The sequence below is a fragment of the Pristiophorus japonicus genome, chromosome 21 (genome assembly GCF_044704955.1).
Source record: "Pristiophorus japonicus isolate sPriJap1 chromosome 21, sPriJap1.hap1, whole genome shotgun sequence".
Lineage (NCBI taxonomy): Eukaryota > Metazoa > Chordata > Chondrichthyes > Pristiophoridae > Pristiophorus > Pristiophorus japonicus.
The window spans coordinates 39,538,480-39,563,663 of record NC_091997.1 but is presented as its reverse complement, the minus strand read 5'-3'; the positions used below and the strand labels follow the sequence as shown (position 1 = coordinate 39,563,663).

Genomic DNA, 25,184 nt, shown 5'->3' with positions numbered 1-25,184 from the left:
ATGTAGTCTAACTTAAGTCTAATAACATCAGATGTTGAGTGATAAATAGGTGGCACGGATGTCTTGCGCCTGCGAGTTTTAAATACCGCTGGCATGCAACACTTGAAAAAGCGCTTTCGCAGCGCACCCGTAGTAGATAGGATAGAAAAAAACACCTAGTAAAAAACCTGCATGGCTGCCCTTGAAACAATGCTAGGTATGAAGACCTACAAAAAAGTTAAGTTAAAGTTTTAATTTTTTTAATTCTTTTACAGAGATCCGATAAAAACGGGTCTGCTGAATGTTGTGATTTTTTATTTTTACAATTATATTAGGAAAAAAAGGGTGGTCAGGAGCATTATGTTAAACACTGATATTGGTGATAGTCAATGATAATAAGGAAATGGTGGACACGTTGAATAATTACTTCGTGTCAGTATTTACAGTAGAGAAAGAGTATGCCGGAAATCCCAGGAAAACTAATATTGAATCAGGGACATGGACTTAATAAAATGAACGTAAGCAAAATAACAGTAATGAAGACAATAATGACAAGAGTGTCAAATCCTCAGGGCCAGATGGTTTCCAGCCCAGGGTTTTAAAGTGGGTGAGCACATTGCAGATGCCCGAATTATAATTTTCCAAAGTTCTTTGTATTTAGGAACCATCCCTTCGGATTGGAAAATTGCACATGCCACTCCGCTATTTAAGAATGGCGAGAGGGGGATACAGGGAATTATAGACAAGTTAGCCTAACATTTATTGTCGGAAATTTGTAGAGTCTATAATTCCATCATAGGCAGTTGTGGAAATGTATTTTTATCTAATCTGATACCATACGGTATTTGTGTGCCCTTTGCAATATATATATATATAACAAAATGGAGTCCTGGTCCTTCCAGAACTTTCTGCATAAAGGCAGTCAGCTTGCATAAACAGCTAAACCTGGTTTGAGATGGCTGATGGCCATCAGACAGCTAGGAGACAAGTCATGCTGAGACAAGTACACCCCCCCCCCCCCCCCCCCCCCCCATGGTGCTCTCCTATTGTCTATACGACAAGTTCCATGCCACCCCACCCTTTTCGAAGTACTCAAACCACCAGCCATTATCTCTTGTAGAGACCTCATCCATTTGATGCAAACAGATAACTGACTAGGAAACTGAACAATCCTGACACAATGCAAGACAGGTAATAGCTCATTACCACACTCTCATGGAGTAATGGCCGGCTGGCCAACTAATAACCCTAACAAAAGGAAATATCTGGAAACCATGTCAGGACAAGGATGTAGTAATTAACTCTTTATCTGTATTCACTGACTGCGAGACAGAGCCAATACACAGGGAGAGGCCATAACTTGGGTTTTACTGCATAAATATCTCGTGAAACTGTACCATTGCGGAGGTGTTCACTTAGCCCTTGACTGAGTGTGACATGCCCCTTGCTAGCAAGTAAATTAAAGAAACTTCTGCCGGAGCTGAAAGTGTCGGAGTCATTCTTTTCGGAGGTCGAGATTTCGACACAGTCCTTCAAAATCGAGAAAGACTTGCTTCCACTCTAAAAGCGAGCTCCCAGGTTTCTGAACAGTCCAATACAAGAATTATAGTCTCTGCCACAGGTGGGACAGACAGTGGTTGAAGGAAAGGGTGGGTGGGGAGTCTGGTTTGCCGCACGCTCCTTCCGCTGCCTGCACTTGATTTCTGCATGTTCTCGGCGACGAAATCCCGAGGTGCTCAGCGCCCTCCCGGATGCTCCATCCTCCACTTAGGACAGTCTTGGGCCAGGGATTCCCAGGTGCTGGTGAGGGATGTTGTACTTTATCGAGGAGGCTTTGAGGGTGTCCTTGAAATGTTTCCTCTGCCCACCTGGGGCTCGCTCGCCGTGTAGAAGTTCCGAATAGAACACTTGCTTTGGGAATCTTGTGTCGGGCATGCAGACGATGTGGCCAGCCCAACGGAGCTGGTCGAGTGTGGTCAGTGATTCGATGCTGGGGATATTGGCCTGATTGAGAACACCGACGTTGGTGCATCTATTCTCCCAGTGGATTTGTAGGATCTCTCCAGCGCTTTGAGGTGTCAACTGTATATGGTCCATGTCTCAGCCATGTAGGAGGGTGGGTATCACCTGTGGACCATAAGCTTGGTGCCAGATTTGAGGTCCTGGTCTTCGAACACTCTCTTCCTCAAACGACCGAAGGCTGCTCTGGCACACTGGAGGCGGTGTTGGACCTCGTCGTCGATGTCTGCCCTTGCTGATAGTAGGCTCTAGAGGTATGGCAAATAGTCCACGTTGTGGATTTTGATGACCGGGGGGCAGTGCTGTGTGGCGGGGTCAGGTTGGTTGAAGACCTTTGCCTTACGGATGTTTAGTGTAAGGCCGTTGCTTTCGTAAGCCTCGGTGAAGATGTTGACAATGGCTTGGAGTTCAGCCTCTGAATGTGGGCAGACGCAAGTGTCGCCCGCATACTGTAGTTCGATGACAGAGGATGGGACGGTCTTGGATCTAGCCTGGGGGATGGGCAGTGGGCCCAGGTAGCTGCCCTTGCAGCATGGATTTAAGGGGTAAGGGTTATACTTTAGGGATGGGAAATGCACCCACTATTAGGGCCTTACCTTCTAGATCAACCTCCCTGCTGCCAAGACCTTCCAACTGGACCTTCGCTTAGTCTATAACTAAGGATAGGGTGACTGAACACCTTGAAAATATTCAGTTGACCAGAGAGAGCTGAAAGGTAGGTTATGCCTGATAAACCTGATTGAATTTTTTTTGAAGAGGTGACTAAAGTAGTGGACAGGGGAATGTCTATGGATATTATTCTTTGGACTTCAAGAAGGCATTTGATAAGTCACTCATAAGAGACTAATTAAATGAATTTGGAATTAAAAAGCTAGTATCAGAAATGGTGACCATGAAACTACCGGATTGTCAGAAAAAGTCAACTAGATCACTAATGTCCTTTAGGGAAGGAAATCCTGCCATCTTTACCCGGTCGGGCCTCTATGTGACTCCAGACCCACAGCTATGTGGTTGACTCTTAACTGCCCTCTGAAATGGGTTAGCAAGCACTCAAGTTGTACCAAACCACTACAAAGTCAGCACTATGGGAGTATCTTCACCACAAGGACTGCAGCAGCTCACAACCACCTTCGAGGAGAATTAGGAATGGGCAATAAATGCCGACCATGCCAGCGACCCCACATCCCGTGAACGAATAAATTAAAAAAAACAAGTGGTGCCCCGCAGGGATCTGTGTTGAGGTCTCAACTATTCACTGTATTTATTAACGATTTAGATGATCGTTTATTAACAAACAGAAAACAGAGAGTAGGGATAAATGGTTCATTCTCGGGTTGGCAACCAGTAATTAGTGGGGTGCTGCAGGGATCAGTGCTGGGACCCCAACTATTTATAATCTATATTAACGAATTGGAAGAAGGGACTGAGTGTAACATAGCCAAGCTTGCTGACGATACAAAGATGGGAGGAAAAGCAATATGTGAGGAGGACACACAAAATCTGCAAAAGGATGTAGACTAAGTGAGTGGGCAAAAATTTGGCAGATAGAGTATAATGGAAAGTACTTTCGCAGAAAAAAAAAATCGAAGAGCAAGTTATTATTTAAACGGAGAAAGATTGCAAAGTGCCGCAGTACAGCAGGATCTGGGGGTACTTGTGCATGAAACACAAAAGGATAGTATTCAGGTACAGCAAGTGATCAGGAAAGCCAATGATATCGTGGCCTTTATTGCAAAGGGGATAGAATATAAAAGCAAGGAAGTCTTGCTTCAGCTGTATAAGGTATTGGTGAGGCCACACCTGGAATACTACGTGCAGTTTTGGTTTCCATATTTACGAAAGGATATACTTGCTTTGGAGGCAGTTCAGAGAAGGTTCATTAGGTTTATTCCGGGGATGAGGGGGTTGACTTATGAGGAAAAGTTGAGTAGGTTGGGCCTCTACTCATTGGAATTCAGAAGAATCAGAGGTGATCTTATCGAAACGTATAAGATTATGAGGGGATTTGACAAGGTGGATGCAGAGAGGATGTTTCCACTGATGGGGGAGACTAGAACTAGAGGGCATGATCTTAGAATAAGGGGCCGCGCCCATTTAAAACTGAGATGAGGAGAAATTTATTTTCTCAGGAGGGTTGTAAATCTGTGGAATTCATTGCCTGAGAGAGCTGTGGAAGCTGGAACATTGAATAAATTTAAGACAGAAATAGACAGTTTCTTAAACGATAAGGGGTTATGGGGAGCGGGCAGGGAAGTGGAGCCGAGTCCATGATCAGATCAAACATGATCTTATTGAATGGCGGGGCAGGCTTGAGGGGCCGCATGGCCTACTCCTGGGATAGAAAGCCACATATCCAAATTTGCCGATGACACAAAGATAGGTGACATTGTAATTTTATGCTTTCATCTACACTGCCTACAAAGGGGTATTGCTAGATTAAGTGCCTGTGTGAATTCCCCAGCCAGATCCTCCAGGTTCGTCGGTTAAATCCACAAACCCAGTATTTATTTAATGTTATCTTCCTGCAGTGTATCGGTCATTTAGTATATTTTCACCCTGGTTTTTATTACTCAATGAAAGTTATGTTTGCCTATAATTGTTGGTATTGCAAAAAGTCACAAAATTGAGTCCGTTCCAAAAATAAATTGCAATTCAACTCAAAATACTCTAATCGTACCGACACTTATCTTTTTTTGAGCTATCAATTAAAACTTTCAGTCCAAGGTTTCTCTCGTTGTCAATTCTATGGTCAATAGTCCATACACAATGATACCAATTGTTCTGCCTGGTACTTGCTTTTTTAAAAAATTGTGTCCATGGAATGTAGGCCGCGCAGGCATGGCCAGCATTTATTGGCCATTCCCTGGAGAAAGTGGTGGTGAGCCACCTTCTTGAACCACTGTAGTCCATGTGGTGAAGGTACCCTACAGTACTGCTAGGGGGGATGGAGTGCCAGGATTTTGAAACAGCAACTATGAAGAAAAGGCAAATATTTCCAAGTCAGGATGGTGAGAGACATGGAATGGACCATACAGATGATGGTGTTCTGATGCGCCTGCTTCCCTTGTCCTTCTAGATGGTAGAGGTTGCGGGTTTGGGAGGTGCTGTCGAAGAGGCCTTGGCGAGTTGCTGCAGTGCATCTTGTAAATGGTACGCACTGCAGCCACAGACCCGGTGGTGGAGGGAGTGAATATTTAAAGTAGTGGATGGGATGCTAATCAAGTGGGCTGCTTTGTCCTGGATGGGGTCAAGCTTCGAGTGTTGTTGGAGCTGCACTCATCCAGGCGAGTGCTGAGTATTCCATGACACTCCTGACTTGAGCCTTGTAGATGGTGGAAAGACTTTGGGGAGTCAGGAGGTGAGACACTCGCCACAGAATACCCAGCCTCTGACCTGCACTTTTAGCCACAGTATTTATGTGGCTGGTCCAATTAAGTTTCTGGTCAATGGTGACCCCCAGGATGTTGATGGCGAGGTGATTCGGAAATGGTAATGCCGTTGAATGTCAAGGAATGGTGGTTAGACTCTATTGTTAGAGATGGTCATTGCCTGGCACGAATGTTATTGCCACTTATCAGCCCAAGCCTGAATGTTGTCTAGGTGTTGCTGCAGGCGGGCACGGACTGCTTCATTATCTGAGGTTTTGTGAATGGAACTGAACACTGCAATCATTAACAAACATCCCCTATGATGGACGGAAGGTCTTGCTTGGGGCGGGTGCAGATACAAGAGGGGCAATGACATCACAAACTTCCAATCTCATGATCAAAATGGTTAAATCACGTTCTACCTTTGGCAGCTGATAATTTTGATTCAAACTAAAATCACGGGAGGAAAACCCACCTTTAACATAGTCTGCGAGATAACAAAAAGGCTCCACAGTACATATGAACATTACAACTGGACTACAGTGAGGAAATCTAGCACCAACTTCTAGATATTATTCATCTCATTCTCAGCCCTGTCCATTTATTTTCTACTGACATAACAAACAGGATCCTAGCGCCATACCGTTATTTTCATTGAGGTTCATAGGTGCACCAGTTCCCTCTTCAAACAAGTCATAAGGAGAGACGTAGTATTTTAAGTTCATCAAGTGTCCTGTAAAATCAAGCAAAGATACTTTGACTCAAAACACACTCAACACTAAACAAACTGGTAGAAAAACATTGAAAGCATTAGAAATACACATCAGTCAGCATCTGAAAGAGAAAGACAGATTAATGTTTTGTGTGGTATCTTTCATCTGTTCTGATGAAGGATTGCACTGAAACGTTAATCTAACTTTCACTGTCTAAGCTAATGCAAAGAATGAGCACTTGGGTGAGGTATTGGGGAGCTGCTGCTGCCACCTTGACATGAGTCATCAGCCTTTCGGCCGGGGGGTGCAGAGTGTCTATTAGCACCACTGTGGCAGCCAATGAGTTGGACGCGGGGTGGGTCCTTAAAGCAGGACTTTTAGCAAATGGTCTATTTTACAGCAAACAAAGCCTATTTAAACAGCATGTTACACCAAACTGTCTATTTACTCAGCAGAGTCGAACCGTCATTGTGCAAGTCCTTTACATTGCTGTTATTTCAGTTACACAACAGTTAACTCCATCCTTCCTCTCCCAAGCTGTTTATTCAAATATTGACCAGAAATACGCACACATCAAATATTGAAAGAAACATACCACCACTTCTCGGGGTAAGATAACCAACACTTCCTTGAAGTATTGCATCAAGGTTACTTGCATTTGTTGCTAATCTGCAATAAAGAAGAAAAGATCTTACGACTGGATTACAAAACCAATGTTCTTGCAAAATAACACATTTCTAATTAATCCTATCACAACCACATTCAAGAATTTTCATTATCTCCCAATGCCTGTCTTCCATTTGGTGCTTGCACAAATAATGAAGATATTGGTTAAATATCCAACTCTCTTGATAGCTCAGTCAATTTATTGCCACAGGGACCAGGAATGCCCCAGTTTTAATCGCTGGTCTGTGCTGAGTCAGATGATGTCAACTGGGGTGACAGTCGGGTGCAACAAGTGGCCTGGCCAGGGTATTAATCAGCAAGATTTCCGCTCCAGATTACTATCCAGTGATGCTTGCTGGGAAGACGTGCACGTGGCCGCTGGGTGAAGACTGGACCAGACTTGTTCTGATAGACCAAGCAGATAGGATGTTTCCCCTCGTGAGGGAATATAGAACTAGGGGGCACAGTTTCAGAATATGGAGTCGCCCATTTAAAACGGAAATGAGGAGGAATTTATTCTCTCAGAGGGTCGTGAATCTTTGGAATTCTCTACCCCTGGCTGTTACCTATTTCTTGGCTGTTACCTCTCCACGGTCAAATAACATTGGCATTCACTGTTAAGGCTGACATATGAACAGTGACCATTTGGGCCAAGTACCAACAGATGAGAGATGCCAGCATAACATACCTGAGCAAAGAGTCAACATCTTCAGTAGGAGTAGGAGAGAGGAGAAAATTGGCAAGAAAAAATTATTTAACCCCTCCTGCCGCAATGGCTCAGATAATTTACCTGGCAATTTCAAGTCTGTGATGTTTAAAAGATCTCAGCTGGTATCTTACAATTGGCTATAGAAAGGAGGGGGTGAGAGGGGCAGAGAAATAAACCAGGGTCTTCACTCGTATCCAGTGCACCTGCTGGAAAATGCATGAGCATTTCAATTAGGCTTGAATGTAACGCCTCTATGGTCGGCTAGCCTGGCAACACGCACCATCTGAGCACTCACAGAATGGAGACTTGGGCACCTGTGAAACTGTACCTCAGGACCAGTCAATTATTTTCAGGAGTATAGGGCAAAAAGTTTATATTTGGGATGGGCTTCATATCTACGGTGCTTGGGTGAGAAATTTAAACTTCTATCAGCACGTAAATCTGTAGCGTAAGTTCACAATCTTTATATGAACTGTATCTATATAGGAAGGGAGTCAGATTTGCAGTTGATCAATTCACAAAATAAAAATGAATGAACCACCTTTCAGTCAGATCATCACCACGAGGACGCCCGAAGAACACAATATAGTAAATACAACATGCACCTGAATTAGACAGATACTTCGACTGGAAATGAGGAAAAGCTGGAAGTGAGGAAAGTGTCAACACTTTCATTTCACTTTGCTGTCGTGGCAAGTCTCGTGGTTTGAGAATTTGAATTTGTTCCAAAATCAAACCCACGCACGAGCTTTTCTCACCTCACCTCTCAAAATTATGCAGAATTATTTTCAGTGATCTTATCTCGTGTTAAATCATTGCAATCCAACTTTGACACAGTAACAGACCAATCTCAAAATCAACTCGCTGCATCAAAGCAACGAAGTGAATATTTACCTGAACATGTGCGCCATCTTTGAAAGATCAAGCTCTAGGGACTGCAGAGCCAGGTACATCTTCGTTTTCAGCTTACTGCAGGAAAAAAATGAAAACTGAAAATGTAACACTCGATTATCCATATTATTGTTTAGGCTCGAATATTTCCAGGGAGTCGGGAGATCAGTGATCTGCGCTGTAGAGCGCAGCAAGAGGACTATGCTGATCAGTTGTTCGGGGGAGCAGAAGGCTCTTCGACATGGCTTTCCTTACATTCTATACTGTTCTTCTATGTGGCTGCCCTTACATTCTACAAGGCTACCCTTTATACTGTACTGCTCTTCTATATGGCCATCCTTACATTATATATGGCTCTTCTATATGGATATCCTTACATTATATACTGTGACTCTATGCCACTATGTTAGATGTGGCTCAGTTGGTAGCACCCCTGCCTCAGTCAGAAGGTTGTGGGTTCAAGTCCTACTCCAACAATCTAGGCTGACACTCCAGTGAAGTGCTGATGGAGTGCTGCACTGTCAGAGGTGCCGTCTTTCGGATGAGACGTTAATCCGAGGCCGTCTGCTCTCTCAGGTGAATGTAAGAGGATCCCATGACACTATTTCGAAGAAGAGCAAAGGAGTTATCCCCGGTGTCTTGGCCAATATTTATCTCTCAATCAACATAACAAACAGATTATCTGGTTATCTGTTTGTGGGAGCTTCCTGTGTACAAATTGGCTTCCGTGTTTCCAACATTACAACAGCCATTATCTTATAGAATGGCAGAGCAGGATCGAGAGGCCGATTGGCCTATAGCTGCTGCTAATTCTTATGATTAAATACATGATGATATTGATATAGAGCGGTTAAAAGCTTTGGGATCAAGGTGGCCACAAGGAGGGGAGAGTTGCCAAGCAGGGGCGCACAGGGGTCATCTCGCCTTGTCTGGGTCTGCCATTGGATAAGGTTGCTATTGTGTCTGGAGCAAGTGGTGAGGTATGCCCCTCTTCCGCCTTGTATTATTAGTCTGTCCCTGGTAGCCACCTTGATCCCAAAGCTTGTGACTGCACTATATCAATATAAAAAATCATGCCAATGTATTTGTATCAGTCTTTGTGCCTTTCATTCTTTTTAAAGTAAACAATAATACAACAGCAAAATCAGTGAAAAATCCTGAGGTGGAGAAAGAAATCAAACTCTGATACTTACTTGTCTCCAGGAAGTTTATATAAGTTGACGAGACCTTTAAGGTGTTTTGAGAACTCCAAAAAATTCTTCTCTCTGCAACACAATCAAATCATTCGTTTCCATGATCAGGAAACCACAATGCAAAAGTCAAGATCAGCCATGACCGCTTTGAATAGCGGAACAGGCTCGAGAGGCTGAATGGCCTACTACTGTTCCTATATAAGTAAGGAATGAAGGAAAAGACCTTAAATCTTCCAAAGTATGTTTCTTTTCCTTTCTATACATTCTTAAAGTGATTATTCTGGAGTCGAATCGTGGTGCTCCAAAGCACTGGGGAGTGATAGAACGAGGATTCAATTCCCTCGCTCCTCTGAGCTGTTCCAAGTGGGGACCAGGTAATTCACCACAAACCGTGGGAGACAGAGGACGGATAGGAGAGATGGGGAGCTTTTTCCAGCTTTTACTTGTCACCTATTGGTGGCCCATTAAAAATGGCACTGGTCGAGGAGTGGTCCAGCTGCCCTTCCCTTTCCATCGGTCACAAGAAGCTAATAGTCCGTTAAAAGCTAACACATCCTCATATGCAAGACTGTCCTGCCCAGCTTCTGCAGTACGAACCCCTCTCACCATTCTCAAATTTTGTCAGATGAGAAGCGCTGTGAATTACAAAACCAACAGATTTTTATCACTACTTATTTCAGTAAATTTCTTTTGATCCTTTCGAAGCATACACCTGCTTCCTGTACCATTTGAAAGAGATTTTCTGCTCATTTCGGGTAACAGAAGAATGCAAGAAATGCTCCTTTTTTCCCAGTTTCTGAATCGGTTTTCTGTGCTGAAATGGCACTGCTGCCTTGAGTCAACATCTCACTGACAGACTAGTTCCACATATTTATTATCCAGACTGGTTGTTGGCCTTTACCTCTAACAGAACACTTTAAATTATTCACACAGTTGAAATAACAATGGCTTACCGCAGATACTGCACCAGCTCCTGGCAACTCTAGGAAAAAGTTTTTAAAAAACCATGTAAAATTATATTTTTAGAAAAGGTCTGACAATTGCATAAACAACGAGTGCATTTAATCATTTGAAACTGCTAGAATATTGTTTCTCATCACAAAAGTTCCAATTATCAAATGTTTAAATTATTTTTTAAATTGAACTATCGAACACATTTAAATACAATCGGTATTTTATCATAAAACATATAACAATCGGTGAATCCTATAACAATCAGCGAATCCTATAACTTAAAAAATTTGTTGGTGTCTCTGTACCAAAAATAAACTAAGCTCTCAGATTTGAGAGCCCATTTTAGACACGGTTGTACACTGCCACTCTTCTGGTCTCTGCTTTTCCACCGGTACTTTTCAGTGTAGTACTGAGCGAGTGCTGCTGTTGGAGGTGTCGCCTTTTGGACAAGTCCAAAAGCAAAGCTCCATCTGCCCTCTGAGGTGGCTGTAAAAGATCCCAAATCTTCCTTATTTGGAGAGCAGGGGAGTTCTGCTGTCCATGCTAACCACACATCACTCAACAACCATCACTAAAACTAGCTTATCTAGTCATTTTTCTGATTACTGTGTACAAATTGGCTGCCATGTATCCAGACATTACAACACTGACTGCACTACAAAAGTACTCAATTGGCTGTGAAGTGCTTTGGGGACTTCCTGTGGCATTGGAAAGTGCTCCATAAATGCAAGTACGTTCTTCTTTTCTTTCCTTGATGCGCAAACAAGGCTCAACCTGACACTCAAGGGAAAAAAAGCAAATTTTATCAGTGGCACCTTGGTGGGGGAGTGCTACAGTATTGGACATTCCTCGCAGTCCTGGTGGTAACTCGGTTGTAATTTTTGGTGGCAACTTTCTCATTCTCTGTTCAACCCATGCCAAAAAAATTATGGAGTTTTATAGAATTTAACAGCACAGAAGGAGTTTGTACCAACACTCAAAGAGTAATCCACATAGTCTCATTCCTCTGCCCTTTCTCCAAAACCTTTATAATAGCAAATTGGATAAAGCACAGGAAGCTGAAGACAACTGTGTGACCATAATCCCAGCAAAAGTTGGGGGAAACTATACTTAAATGATTTAACACAGGAATCTGTTTTACAGACAGCTCGCTTACATCTGAGGCTTTGTAGCTTCCATAAATGGCAAATGGAATTTAATTCGGAGAAATGTGAGGTAATGCACTTTGGGAGGGCTAATAAGGAAAGGGTATACACATTAAATGGTAGGCCACTTAATAGTGTAGATGAACAAAGGGACCTTGGACTGCTTGTCCACAGATCCCTGAAAGTAGCAAACCAGGTAGATAAGGTGGGTTAAGAAGGCATACGGAATGCTTGCCTTTATTGGCTGAGACACAGAATATGGGAGTAGGGAAGTTATGCTTAAACTGTATAATACTCTAGTTCATCATCATCATCATAGGCAGTCCCTCGGAATCGAGGAAGACTTGCTTCCACTCCTGAAGTGAGTTCTTTGGTGGCTGAACAGTCCAATGCGAGAGCCACAGACTCTGCCACAGGTGGGACAGACATTCGCTGAGGGAAGGGTTGGGTGGGACTGGTTTACCGCATGCTCCTTCAGCTGCCTGCGCTTGAACTCTTCACGCTCGCAGTGTTGAGATTCCAAGAGCTCAACGCCCTCCCGGATGCACTTTCTCCACCTATGGCGGTCTTCGGCCAGGGTCTCCCAGGTGTCAGTGGTGATGTTGCACTTTACCAGGGAGGCTTTGAGCGTGTCGTTGTAACGTTTCCACTTCCCACCTTTGGCTCGTTTGCCGTGAAGGAGCTCCGCATAAAACATTTGCTTAGGGAGTCTCGTGTCTGGCATGTGAACCATGTGGCCTGCCCAGCGAAGCCAATCGAGTGTGGTCAGTGCTTCAATGCTGGGGATGTTAACCTGGACGATGACACTAATGTTGGTGCGCCTATCCTCCCAGGGCACTTGCAGGATCTTGCGGAGACATCGTTGGTGATATATCTCCAGCGTATTGAGGTGTCTTCTGTACATCATTCATGCCTCTGATCCATACAGGAGGGCGGGTATTACTACAGCCCTGTAGACCAGGAGCTTGGTGGTAGATTTGAGGGCCTGGTCTTTTTCATTTTGGCGTGACCCTTTAGTTTTGGGGGAGCCTTAATATGTGCCAAAAAGATCAGGCTGCCATGGTAATCAGGGACACAATGCGAGCTGAGGCTGCAAAGTGGTGTGCATGGTGCGTGTGCGAACCGGGGACCGAGAATGGGACCGGACAGCCTTCGGGCAGGGGTGGAGGTTGTTGCTGTGTGTTTTTCAATTCTTTTAGTGCGTCCGGGCACCTGCTGCGCCGATTTCCTTTACTCTCCGGAAGGTTTTTCTGCAGAGGCCACATACGCTGGCCTAAGCACAACTGGAGTTACTCTCAGTTGGCCAAACTTCCCTAAATGGCCATAATTGGCGCAGGTGGCTGGTTACGACCCCTTCGGCTGAAAAAAAAACTGACCTAAAAAAATTGTATCTAACTTGAGTTATGCTGGTGCAAATTGATTGAAAAACCACAGTTTCCCCAACTTATGCCAAAAAGAGAAGCCTGTTCCAAAAAAACAGTGCAAATCTCTGGGGAAAATTGAGTCCAGAGAGCTGGTAATTGGGATTAGACTGGATAACCTCTTGTTGGCCGGCACAGATATGATGGTAAGTACTGCAGGGAATCGAATACAGCCAGGGTGATCAACTGGACGGATCGGAGAAGAATTTTCCCAGATTTTTTTCCCCCAATTGGCCTGGGTTTTTAAATCTGTTTTTTGCCTCTCCCAGGAGATCACATGGCTCCAGTTGGGGTGGAGTGTAGAATGTTTCAATGTGAGGGATGTCGCAGTTGGGTGGGGCGGACTGGTTGGGCCAGATGCTCTTTACTTTTCCGTCATTGTTCATAGGTTTATATGTAACCTTCAGGGCTGATGACCGAGGACCATGTGGCTCTTTGTCGGCCGGTGCAGACATGATGGGCCGAAATGGCCTCCTTCTGTGCTGTAAATTTCTAAGTTTCTAAATTGACACCTCAGTTGTAAGAGAATTCTAACTGGGACCAAAATCATTAATTGGGCGGACAGTGGAATAGTCACAGATCCTCAGTAGCCATAGAACAAAAAGCCTACCACGGGATTTTCTCCATGGTGCGCCACCTTGACATCACAGACTTGCCCTGTTGGATCCAGCAGCACTTCTACATAGAACATGTCTGACGTAATGTAACACTCAGTACCCGAAGGGCTCAGGTGAGAACCAAGGCTGGATGAGAGCAAAGGACAGATTAGAATTAAGCATTCTTAAAAATAATAACTTCATTGCTCATTAAAGAGCCTGAATGATCAGACCAATGAATTAATTTGACATTCAAAGCAGTCACTTACCTGTTCTGTCTGGCAATCGACTCTAGGCGGTCTGTCATTGCAGGCAGAGACATGACTAAAAAACAATGAGTATAAATTGAGAATTAGTATCAACAAGAAGATTCAGAGAAAATCCTGTTGTGACACATACAGGTATCACAACTTGAATTTGTACAAAGCCATTAAAGCAAAGAAAAAAAATCCGTCAGTACTGCTCAGATGGGTGTAAGGGAATGGAGGCTGTGCCAGAAAGAGAGAGATTAGCTTGACTGGAAAGGTGAGTTTTGAGATGCTTTTGAAGGTGGAGAAAGAACTGCAGAGGTTTAGCGAGGGAGTTCCAGAGAACAAGAGAGAGGGACTGAAGGCTCTGCCACTAATGGTGGCACAAAGGGAGATGGGGATGAATGGAAGGCCAGAGTTAGAGCAATGGGAGGGATAACAGGGCTGGAGGAGCTTGCAGAGGGAGGACAGTGTTAGAGAGTTAAAGACATAGGGCTAGAATTTCCTAACAGCCCGCCAGCACCTGATTGCCGCCCAAAAGATCGCTAAGATTCTGAAGATTATCGCCGGTGAAAACTTCCCCCCCAAAAAAGAAAGAAATCCGCCAAGCGTTGCACCCCCATTCTGGGTGAAAAAGTGGAATTTAGGGTCGATTGGGCGGTTTCTAAAGAAAATGGGCGATAAATTTTGAAAAACAAAAATAATTTTTCAAAAATCATGAAAACATTCTCAAGACCCTTTTAAACTAAATCACAACAGATTTTTTAAAATAATGAGTAAAAAAACAATTACTAACCTTTTTCTTGAAGAGCTACTCACCTACCGCCCAATTCAGCTGATCCTCGCAGGCATTTTTTTTTTCATACTCACCTACAGGTCACCGCTCAGCCAAATATCACACCAGGGCAATCTGAGGATGGTACACACCGGCAGTCTGCTCCCCAGCGGTAACTCGAAACTGCCAGCATAACTCTGGCAGGGAATTTTTTGCTTATCTGCTTATCGCCCACAATGGCCAGTACTGCTCGGTAAGCCATTGGAACTTCTAGCCCATGGTTTTCAAATTGAATGTATTGGGGACAGGGAGTTGGTGAAGTTAGCAAGTAGGACAGGACATGGATGATAAGAGTTTTAGACAAGTTACAGATTATGGAGGACGGAGAATGGGATGCCAGCAGGAGAGTGTTAAAATGGCCAAGTCTGGAAGTGACAAGTGCATGTATGAGGGTTAAATGATTTCCTTATATGTAAAGTTGGAGACCTAAAGATAACCTGGATCTAACTAATATATATATATATATACACACACACACACACACACACACAGATGAGAACAAAACCTTCATCTCTGGCTACATATATAAAATACTAATGCATATTAGTTTTTTTTAAATAGCATTGGCCATTACGCAAGACTTAAGAGATAAAATCCCTTCCGCAGTGGCCTGAGATAGATAAAGGCACCACACAGTGTAGCATTAAGCAACAGACCAGAATGTTCCAGGATCGATTTCTGGTCTGTATTAAGTTAGCTGATTTCAGCTAAGGTTGCAATTGATTGCAACACTGCTAAGCTGCAGAAAAGAAAGTGAGCCAGGGTTCCTGCATTGACTGATTTCTAATGACCCCTGCTGGAAAGTACAGGTCTTCCGAAATTCTGCATAACTTACCTGTGGAGTCATAAGCAATTTTCTCAGGCCATTAAATTCATTGCATAGAAGATAATCAGAGAGCAAGAGCAGACTGATCATGGTCTATAGAAAGAACAGGATTGATGGGACAAGTGGCCTATTTTCCATTACACGCATGATATAGTGGCGCTCATGGTGAAATCCTACATTGATCTCCACAAGAATACTGCATTCATAAATATCTTAGTTACCTGTGTCAGGCTGTGACAACCTTCACTAACCTTTTAGTGCTTTCTGCAGAGTCTCCAGACAGGCAATAAGATGCTGGTGGCCTCCTGTGTTCATTATACTTCGTTTCTCCTTTACAAAAGAGGGACAATACAGTAATTAGAATGACTGCCCACCGGCTGTGATAGATCTTTATTGGTAGTTAATAGGGATGGCAATTCATCCACCATTTTAACCAACACTACACATGGAATTGGAATTGGTACTTAAAAGGTTCTCATCTATTCGCTACCAAGTTCTTGATTCCTAATTTACTTCAAGGAATCACTGGATAGTACAAAATTGTGGCCAAATATGGCCCGGGGATGCTGAGGCGAATTGAACCATCCACTGCCACTTAAACAGAGATCAGCTAACTCAGCACAGACCATTGAATGAATGACTCAGCTCCACATGGGGAAGTGTATTTTTAATCTGAATCATTAGGGAGCTGGGGGATCCACATTGAAACAAGACACATTTCCTTATTCAAAACTGTGGCATTTTTTGCATGCTATGATCTGAATACAGTACATAGATTCCTGTCTTATCTACTCTGCAATCTTACCATGGCTTGTCGTACGAGTTTCGCAGTCTCAGACCAGGGTCTTGTCTGGCTATATTTTGCGTGCAGCTTCTCCAGCAAGGAGTTCATTTTACTCAACTTCTCGGCTTCTGTAAAACAAGCAAAAAGAAAGAAAATTAAGTTGACATTTATTGGGAGAACATGTCCATTTTGAATTATACATCTCAAATTGTTCCGTACAGGTATAAAATAAGTTTGGAAAAACAAAACTATGATTAATGCTGAGTGTCTATCCACAGTTCAAATTGACATTTAAAAGTACAAAGGCTTCATAAGCCCATTACATTTTGCTGAATTCCTATGGACAACTTTGAACATGTAAATACAAACGCATACAAAATAGTAGACTAACAAGCCTACAGTATACTCACCATTGACCCATTTTAAAAGTAAACAAGGCAATACAGTATAGATTGGTCTACACTATTTCAATAGCTGCATTTTGTTATTTTGAAACACTGGTCCTTTTTATACTCAATTTAAAGCATTTTGTTTGAATATATTTTTTAAAATAAATTAAAGTTCCCAAAGATTTAAAAAATGATTCTAAGCCGTTGTTGTTACTTTCACTTCCCACCCCCAGAAGAAGCCAGATACCAAGTCAAGACTCCATCCAACCATCGGAAGCATTCCCCAGGGGGAAAAGAGCAGCACACAGATCCTCGGGCTGTTTGTGTTTTGTAAACTAAACACACAGGGTACGGGGAAGAAAGAGTGTCAGTATCTGAAACAGCACTTGGGATTTCAGTGTGAGTATTCACGATCTGATTCCTCTGACATTTAGTGTACTGGAACTGCAGCAAATAAACACTCCACAGGCATACACACATCCAATATTTGAGTTAGCTAGGGCTTCGATCAAACATTTGATACAGTTACGTGAAAAGTTTCGTCTGGACATCAGCAGCAACTTGGGGTTCTGTAATTTGAATCTCAATTCGCGTAAAATCCAACAACCTGACCTAGAAGTTTAAAATTTAAAACAGCCAATCACATAATTGGATTTTTAGCTCCATTTAACTAGGGGGGGGGGGGGGTCAGATATATATACCTAATCACTTAACCCATGTTCAGACTATTGCCAGGTAATTACACAAATATTGCATTCATGCCTGTAGACTGTTTATTCACTATAGTTACATTAGACTTATAATTGTCAAATGGTTCTCAAGGGAGGAGTCTTAATACTCAGATGAGGGGCTACCCTGGTTGCTAAATTGGGTAACGCACAGTGTGGATCTAAGGCATACAGGCTGGGGAGACCTAGTTTTTCACTTGGGTCTGTGCTGTTATCTGATCTCAGCCACGATGGCCTCAGTACCTGCAGACTGAAGAGGGGATAAAAACCCATCCAGAGTCCGTCTGCTGATCATAATCCAGGCACTACTGCTGCAAACGGTGAGTGGATGTCGTGCGAGGACAGGGTAAGGCTTGACTCTGTTGTCTGTCCCCCATGCTCAAACTGCTTGCCAATATCCAGGAAAGTAGCGGCAGAAAAAAAATCAGGACACAGCGCGGGTCGCGACCCCCCCCACACAACCTGTATAGTGAAGAGTGAGGAGGTTAGTGATAGACTTCAAAGAGGACTTAGGCAGACTGCTGGAATGGGCAGACACGTGGCAGATGAAATTTAATGCAGAAAAGTGCAGTGATACATTTTGATAGGAAGAACAAGGAGGGGCAATGTAAACTGACAGGTACAATTCTAAAGGGGGTACATGAACACAGAAACCTGGGGGTATATGTGCACAAATCGCTGAAGGCAGCAGAGCAAGTTAAGAAAGCAGTTAAAAATGCATATGGGATCCTGGGCTTTATAAATAGAGGCATAGAGTACAAAAGCACGGAAGTTATGAACCACCTTTAGAAAACACTGGTCTGACCTCAGCTGGAGTATTGTGTCCAATTCTGGGCACCGCATTTTAGGAAGGATGCGAAGGCCTTCAAGAAGGTGCAGGAAAGATTTACAAGAATGGTTCTGGGGTGAGGGACTTCAGTTACGTGGATAGTCTGGAGAAGCTGAGGTTGTTCTCCTTGGAGCAGAGAAGATTGAGAGGAGATTTGATGGAGGTGTTCAAAATCACGCGGGGTCGAAACAGAGTAGATAGAGAGAAACTGTTCCTATTGGCAGAAGGATCGAGAACCAGAGGGCACAGATTTAAGGTGATTGGCAGAAGAACCAAAGATGACATGAGGAAAATCTTTTTTATGCAGCAAGTGATTAGAATCTGGAATGTACCGCCTGAAAGGGTGGTGGAGACTAATTCAATCGTGGCTTTCAAAAGAGAACTGGATAAGCACCTGAAGAAAAAAAAAGTTGCAGGGCTACACGGAAAGGGCAGGGGAGTGAGACGAGCTGAAGTGTGCTTGCAGAGAGCCGGCACGGGCTTGATAGGCCGAATGGCATCCTTCTGTGCTGTAACCATTCTATGATTCTTTGCTGGACTCAGTAATTGCAATAAGCTGATTTTCTTCAACTAGTCCAAAAGAATTTAAAGTTTAAAAAAAACACACACAACAAGCCAGAAGATATGAATGTTACTCATTCTTTACAAACCATACAGATTCTTAGCAGGCACCCCAAGAGAATGGCCAGTTTCATATTCTTTACATAAACTAACCCAAATGTCAGAATTTGTTATCTTTTAGAATGGCAGGCCATCCTGGGACCTGAAACTTCTTTAAATACTATCCAAATAGCCCAGAAGAATCCAAGACTGTTCACAGCCCTAATCTTTGACGAAGTTTGCTTTTGGGACTGAGCTGAATGTCCAAGGGAAGGCCATCTGCCTAAAACATGAGAAGGAGGAACTGAAGGATATCCTTTAGGCGGGAAATTGTGTTAGGGAAATTGATGGGATTGAAGGCCGATAAATCCCCAGGGCCTGATAGGCTGCATCCCAGAGTACTTAAGGAAGTGGCCCTCGAAATAGTGGATGCATTGGTGAAAATTTTCCAACAGTCCATCGAATCTGGATCAGTTGCTATGGACTGGAGAGTAGCTAATGTAACACCACTTTTTAAAAAGGGAGAGAGAAAGCGGGTAATTATAGACCGGTTAGCCGGACATCAGTAGTGGGGAAAATGTTGGAATCAATTATTAAGGATGAAATAGCAGCGCATTTGGAAAGCAGTGACAGGATCGGTCCAAGTCAGCATGGATTTATGAAGGGGAAATCATGCTTGACAAATCTTCTGGAATTTTTTGAGGATGTAACTAGTAGAGTGGACAAGGGAGAATCAGTGGATGTGGTGTATTTGGACTTTCAAAAGGCTTTTGACAAGGTCCCACACAAGAGATTGGTGTGCAAAATCAAAGCCCATGGCATTGGGGGTAATATACTGACGTGGATAGGGAACTGGTTGGCAGGAAGCAGACAGTCGGGATAAACGGGTCCTTTTCAGAATGGCAGGCAGTGACTAGTGGAGTGCCGCAGGGCTCAGTGCTGGGACCCCAGCTCTTTACCATGTACATCAATGATTTGGATGAAGGAATTGAGTGTAATATCTCTACGTTTGCAGATGACACTAAACTGGGTGGCGGTGTGAGCTGTGAGGGGGACGCTAGGAGGCTGCAGGATGGCTTAGACAGGTTAGGTGAGTGGGCAAATGCATGGCAGATGCAGTATAATGTGGATAAATGTAAAGTTATCCACTTTGGGGGAAAAAACACGAGGACAGATTATCTGAATGGCGGCAGATTAGAAAAAGGGGAGGTGCAACGAGACCTGGGTGTCATGGTTCATCAGTCATTGAAAGTTGGCATACAGGTACAGCAGGTGGTGAAGGCAGCAAATGGTATGTTGGCCTTCATAGCTAGGGGATTTGAGTATAGGAGCAGGGAGGTCTTACTGCAGTTGTACAGGGCCTTAGTGTGGCCTCACCTGGAACATTGTGTTCAGTTTTAGTCTCCTAACCTGAGGAAGGACGTACTTGCTATTGAGGGAGTGCAGCGAAGGTTCATCAGACTGATTCCCGGGATGACAGGACTGACATATGAGGAGAGACTGGATCAACTGGGCCTTTATACATTAGAGTTTAGAAGGATGAGAGGGGATCTCATAGAAACATATAAGATTCTGACGGGGCGAGACAGGTTAGATGCGGGTAGAATGTCCCCGATGTTGGGGAAGTCCAGAACCAGGGGACACAGTCTTAGGATAAGGGGTAAGCCATTTAGGACTGAGATGAGGAGAAACTTCTTCACTCAGAGAGTTGTTAACGTGGAATTCCCTGCCGCAGAGAGTTGTTGATGCCACTTCATTGGATATATTCAAGAGGGAGTTAGATATGACCCTTACGGCTAAGGGGATCAAGGGTTATGGTAGAAAGCAGGAAAGGGATACTGAGGGAATGATCAGCCATGATCTTATTGAATGGTGGTGCAGGCTCGAAGGGCTGAATGGCCTACTCCTGCACCTATTTTCTATGTTTCTATGATTGGCCGAGGTCCATTTCTAAATGTACAGCACTATGTTTGGTGACAGCTGTACAGCAATAAGGGAACAGTTTGACATTTTCCCCACTGCTCTTCAACATACAATCATTCAAAATCATTGACAATGCTTCAGTTTTGACTTTCAAATTCTCTATTTTATTCATTTTTCCTATAATGTATTTCCTAACTTTTGGTTTAGTCGAGTTTATTATTTCAATAATAGTTTATATACTCGCGGCAATGTACTGCCTTGTGATCCTAAAAGGAGAGGAAGATTGATGCAACGTAGTGAGAGACTGAACACATGTACAATGTGGATTATGACACAATGTTCCCAGCATTTAATTAGGCCAAAGGCACGGACGAGGCCAGTTCACATTGCAGCACATTTATTTACTCCAACACCAACCAATGGCAGCTGACATGGAAGATGAGGAGCTGTTATTGGAGCAAATTAGACGAGGAGCAAAAGTCTGCACCACAACTTATAGGAGTGACGCCTCTTTGGTCTTTAAATTAAAATGGAAAAACTGAAAAATGCTGGAAATCTAAAATAAAAAAAACAGCAAATGCTGGAAATGCACAAGTCAGTCAGTCTCCTTCATCAAACTCCCCAAAATGTAAAGAATACAGGCTGATCAGCACATTTTAGGATGGCTGAGGGGAACACACCTGTACATTTATTTTTAAACAGATACTGACTGACCTGCAGTGTATTGCCAGTTCATTAATTTTGTTGTCACCCTTGAGACAATACCAATGCTGAATTTTAGTATATAAACACACGTGGACAGAACACAGTTTTATGTGTTTCAAGAATAAATAATAAATCTACTTTTAATGAACTGACAGCATACTTCAAAACATAAGCATCCCACACAGAAACATCTTTCTAAGATCTTCCTTAACTAGTGGTTTTCACATTGAGAGTACACCTCAATTGTGCACTCACAACTAGCACTCACTTCTATTTATTTCATCATCTGAAAACATGTACAATGTGGATCATGGCATCAGTTTCACATGTACGCTGATGACACCCAGCTCTACCTCACCACCACTTCTCTCAACCCCTCCACAGTCTCTGAATTGACACATAATTTGTCCGACATCCAGGAATGGATCAGCAGAAATGTTCTCCAATTAAATATTGGGAAGACCGGAGCCATTGCCTTCGGACACCGCCACAAACTGCGTTCCCTAGCCAAACTTCATCCCTCTCATTAGCATCCGTCTGAAGCTGAACCGGACTGTGCGCAGCCTTGGTGTTATAATTGACTCTGAAATAAGCTTCCGACCACATATCTGTGGCATAACTAAGACAACCTATTTCCATCTCCGTAATATCACCTGTCTCCACCCCTGCCTCAGCTCATCTGCTGTTGAAACCCTCATCCATGCCTTTGTTACCTCTAGACTTGACTACTCCACACACTCCTGACTGTCCTCTCACATTTTACCCTATGTAAACGTGAGGTCAACAAAACTTGGTTGCTCATGTCCTAACTCGCACCAAATTCCATTCACCAATCACCCCAGTACTACATTGGCTTCCGGTTAAGCAATGCCTTGATTTTAAAATTCTCTTCATTTTTAAATCCCTCCATGACCTCACCCCTCCCTACCTCTGCAATCACCTTCAGCGCCCCTACCCCCCATCACGAGATCTGCGGTCCCCGAGTTCTGCATTCCTGAGCATCCCCGATTATAATCGCTCTATCAGCGGCCGTGCCTTCAGCTGCCTAAGCCCTGGAACTCCCTCCATATACCTCACCGCCTCTCTATATCGCTTTTCTTCTTAAAACCTACCTCTGTGACCAAGCTTTTGCGTATCTGCCCTAATTTCTTATGTGGCTCGGTGTCAATTGTTTGACTTATAACACTCCTGTGAAGCGCCATGGGACGTGTTACTACTTTAAAGGCGCTATATAAATACATGTTGTTGTGGTTGAGTACTGGTAGTAACCGATTGGTCACTGGTGGTGGGTACAACTCAACCAATCACACCCCAAACTGCACCTCCACTTATTGAGGTTATCTGAGGAATTCCAGGATCTAGGATCCAGTGGTTTGCAGCCAGAATCATCGATTCAGGTTTATACATTTAATACGTTTAAATACAGAGATTTAATTGAGGTGTATAACATTATGAGGCAAAGAGTGGTTTGGAAGGACTTATTTCCCTTAGCAGAGAGGTCAATAAGGGCATAGATTTAAAGTAATTGTTAGAAGGAATAAAGGAGTTGAGAACTTTTTTCACCCAGAGGTTGGTGAGGGGCTGGAAAGCACTGCCTGAAGGGGTGGTAGAGGCAGAAACCATCATCGTATTTAAACTTGGATATACACATGAAGTGCTGTAACCTACAAGGCAACGGACCAAGAGCTGGACAGTGGGATTAGGCTGGATAGCTCTTTTCTAGTCAGCACAGGCGCAATGAGCTGAACTCCTACTTTCCGTGCCATTAATTTCTATGATTCTTTCTCACCTCCGCACAACGCTTAGATTGCGTACGTAGGGTTGCAGTCTGTCTCACTTGCTTTGGTCATGTGCACCCACGGCAGTGAATGGAGTGGGTTCCTCATCCCAGCCTATGCCAAAGAGTTAGTGGAGATGACGGGCTGTCAAGCTGGAAGTAATCCCACACCGTTAGTTCATGGCTCAGTGAGGGAGCCCCCTTTCCCCATAGTCACTCTTTCCCTCCCACCACTTCTCTCTCTTCCCCACCCCTCTCCCCCACCTTTTCTTTTCTTTTCTTTTCTCCTCTCTCCCCCTCCCTCTCCTCTCCTCTCCTCTCCTCCTCCCCCTCCTCTCCTCTCCTCTCCTCTCCTCCTCCCCCTCCTCTCCTCTCCTCCTCCCCCAATCTCGGCTGTCCTGCCCCCTGAAGCCCCCCGCTCGCTGTCCCCGGGGCTGCCGCTCAGGGTTACGGCCCTCGCACCCGCCGCGCTTACCTGTCGCCTCTTCTTTACTCCGCTCGGCGTGCGACGGCTGGTGCTGAGGTTGCGGCCCGCTCGGAGTGTCCACGGTGCCACTGTGAGGATAAGAAACCAAGACGGGAAGGCCCTGCAGCGCCGCCATCTTCCCCTTCCCTTCCCTCCCTTGGCAGGGCTCGGCCGCGCGGCATTCGTGCGTCACTTCCGGCGCGGAGAAACACGCGTCACAAGGCGGCTGGAATCGCGCCCCTACAGGCAACGAGCGACAACTGCACACAGGGTGCAAGGGTTTGCCCAACCTGAATAAATCTGGTATTAGAGAATCATAGAAAGGTTACAGCACATAAGGAGGCCTTTCGGCCCGTCGGGCCCGTGCCAGCTCTCTGCAAGAGAGCCAGTCCCACTCCCCCGCCCCTTCACCGTAGCCCTGCAAATTCTTTTCCTTCAGATACTTATCCAATTCCCTTTTGAAAGCTATGATTGAGTCTGCCTCCACCACCCTCTCAGGCAGCGCATTTCATCTCCTAACCACCCGCCAAGTAAAAAAGTTTTCCCTCATGTAGTCTTTGGTTCTTCTGCCCATCTGTGTCATCTGGTTCTCGACTTTTCCCCCAATGGGAACAGTTTCTCTCGATCTGCTCTGCCTAGACCCCGCATGATTTTGAACACCTCTTTCAAATCTCCTCCCAATCTTCTCTGCTCGAAGGAGAATAACCTCAGCTTCTCCAGTCTATCCACATAACTGAAGTCCCTCATTCCTGGAACCATTCTTGTAAATCCTTTCTTCTCTAAGGCCTTGGAAAGTGGTTCCCTCTTGGTAAAATGATGGAACTTTTCCCAAATAATCTTGTCATTGCACAGTTTCCCTCTTTTCCTTCATAAGACATGTTTTCTTTGGAACAAAGGAGACTGAGGGGAGACTTAATTGAGGCATATAAAATTATGAGATGGAGTGGATAGAAGCCACCTATTCCCCTTAGCAGAGAGGTCAATAACCAGGGGGCATAGATTTAAAGTAATTGGTAGAAGGATAAGAGGGGAGTTGAGGAGAACATTTTTTACCCAGATGGGTTGGGGGTCTGGAACGCACTGCCTGAAAGAGTGGTAGGGGCATAAACACTCATGCATTTAAAAAGTACTTGGATGTGCACTTGAAATGCCATCAACTATAAGGCTACGGACCAAGAGCTTGAAAGTGGGATTAGGCTGGAAAGCTCTTTTTTAGTCAGCATAGGCGCCATGGGCCAAATGGCCTCCTCCTGTGCCGTATAGTTCTATGATTCTATGTTGACTCTTCAGTGGAGCATGGCTCCATGGGCATCAGGCAACCACTGGTAAAGGTGGCACCTCCAACAGTGCAGTACTGGATTAAGTTTGGAGTTGGCAAGTGTGCTACGACCACTAAGCCAAGGTTGACAGTAAATTATCC

The 25,184-nt window shown here is 44.1% G+C and overlaps 1 protein-coding gene across 2 annotated transcripts in view; it reads right to left on the bottom strand.

Annotated features, from left to right (window-relative positions):
• med1 (mediator complex subunit 1) overlaps positions 1–23,945 on the bottom strand; it is a 49,701-nt gene extending 25,756 nt beyond the window's left edge. Inside the window, exons 1-10 of one of the 2 annotated variants that reach the window (XM_070864667.1) lie at positions 23,774–23,945; positions 16,369–16,475; positions 15,815–15,893; positions 13,924–13,978; positions 13,669–13,801; positions 10,492–10,520; positions 9,539–9,610; positions 8,349–8,423; positions 6,675–6,748; positions 6,010–6,099 (exon numbers count right to left, since the gene is read on the bottom strand). In XM_070864667.1, the coding sequence (XP_070720768.1) occupies positions 6,010–6,099; positions 6,675–6,748; positions 8,349–8,423; positions 9,539–9,610; positions 10,492–10,520; positions 13,669–13,801; positions 13,924–13,978; positions 15,815–15,893; positions 16,369–16,475; positions 23,774–23,900 (841 nt within the window). In that variant the 5' untranslated portion in view covers positions 23,901–23,945. Of the gene's footprint in view, positions 1–6,009; positions 6,100–6,674; positions 6,749–8,348; positions 8,424–9,538; positions 9,611–10,491; positions 10,521–13,668; positions 13,802–13,923; positions 13,979–15,814; positions 15,894–16,368; positions 16,476–23,310; positions 23,470–23,773 lie in introns of those variants that run through there. The other variant, XM_070864668.1, reaches the window with a different exon arrangement.
• Positions 23,946–25,184: the final 1,239 nt, after the last annotated feature.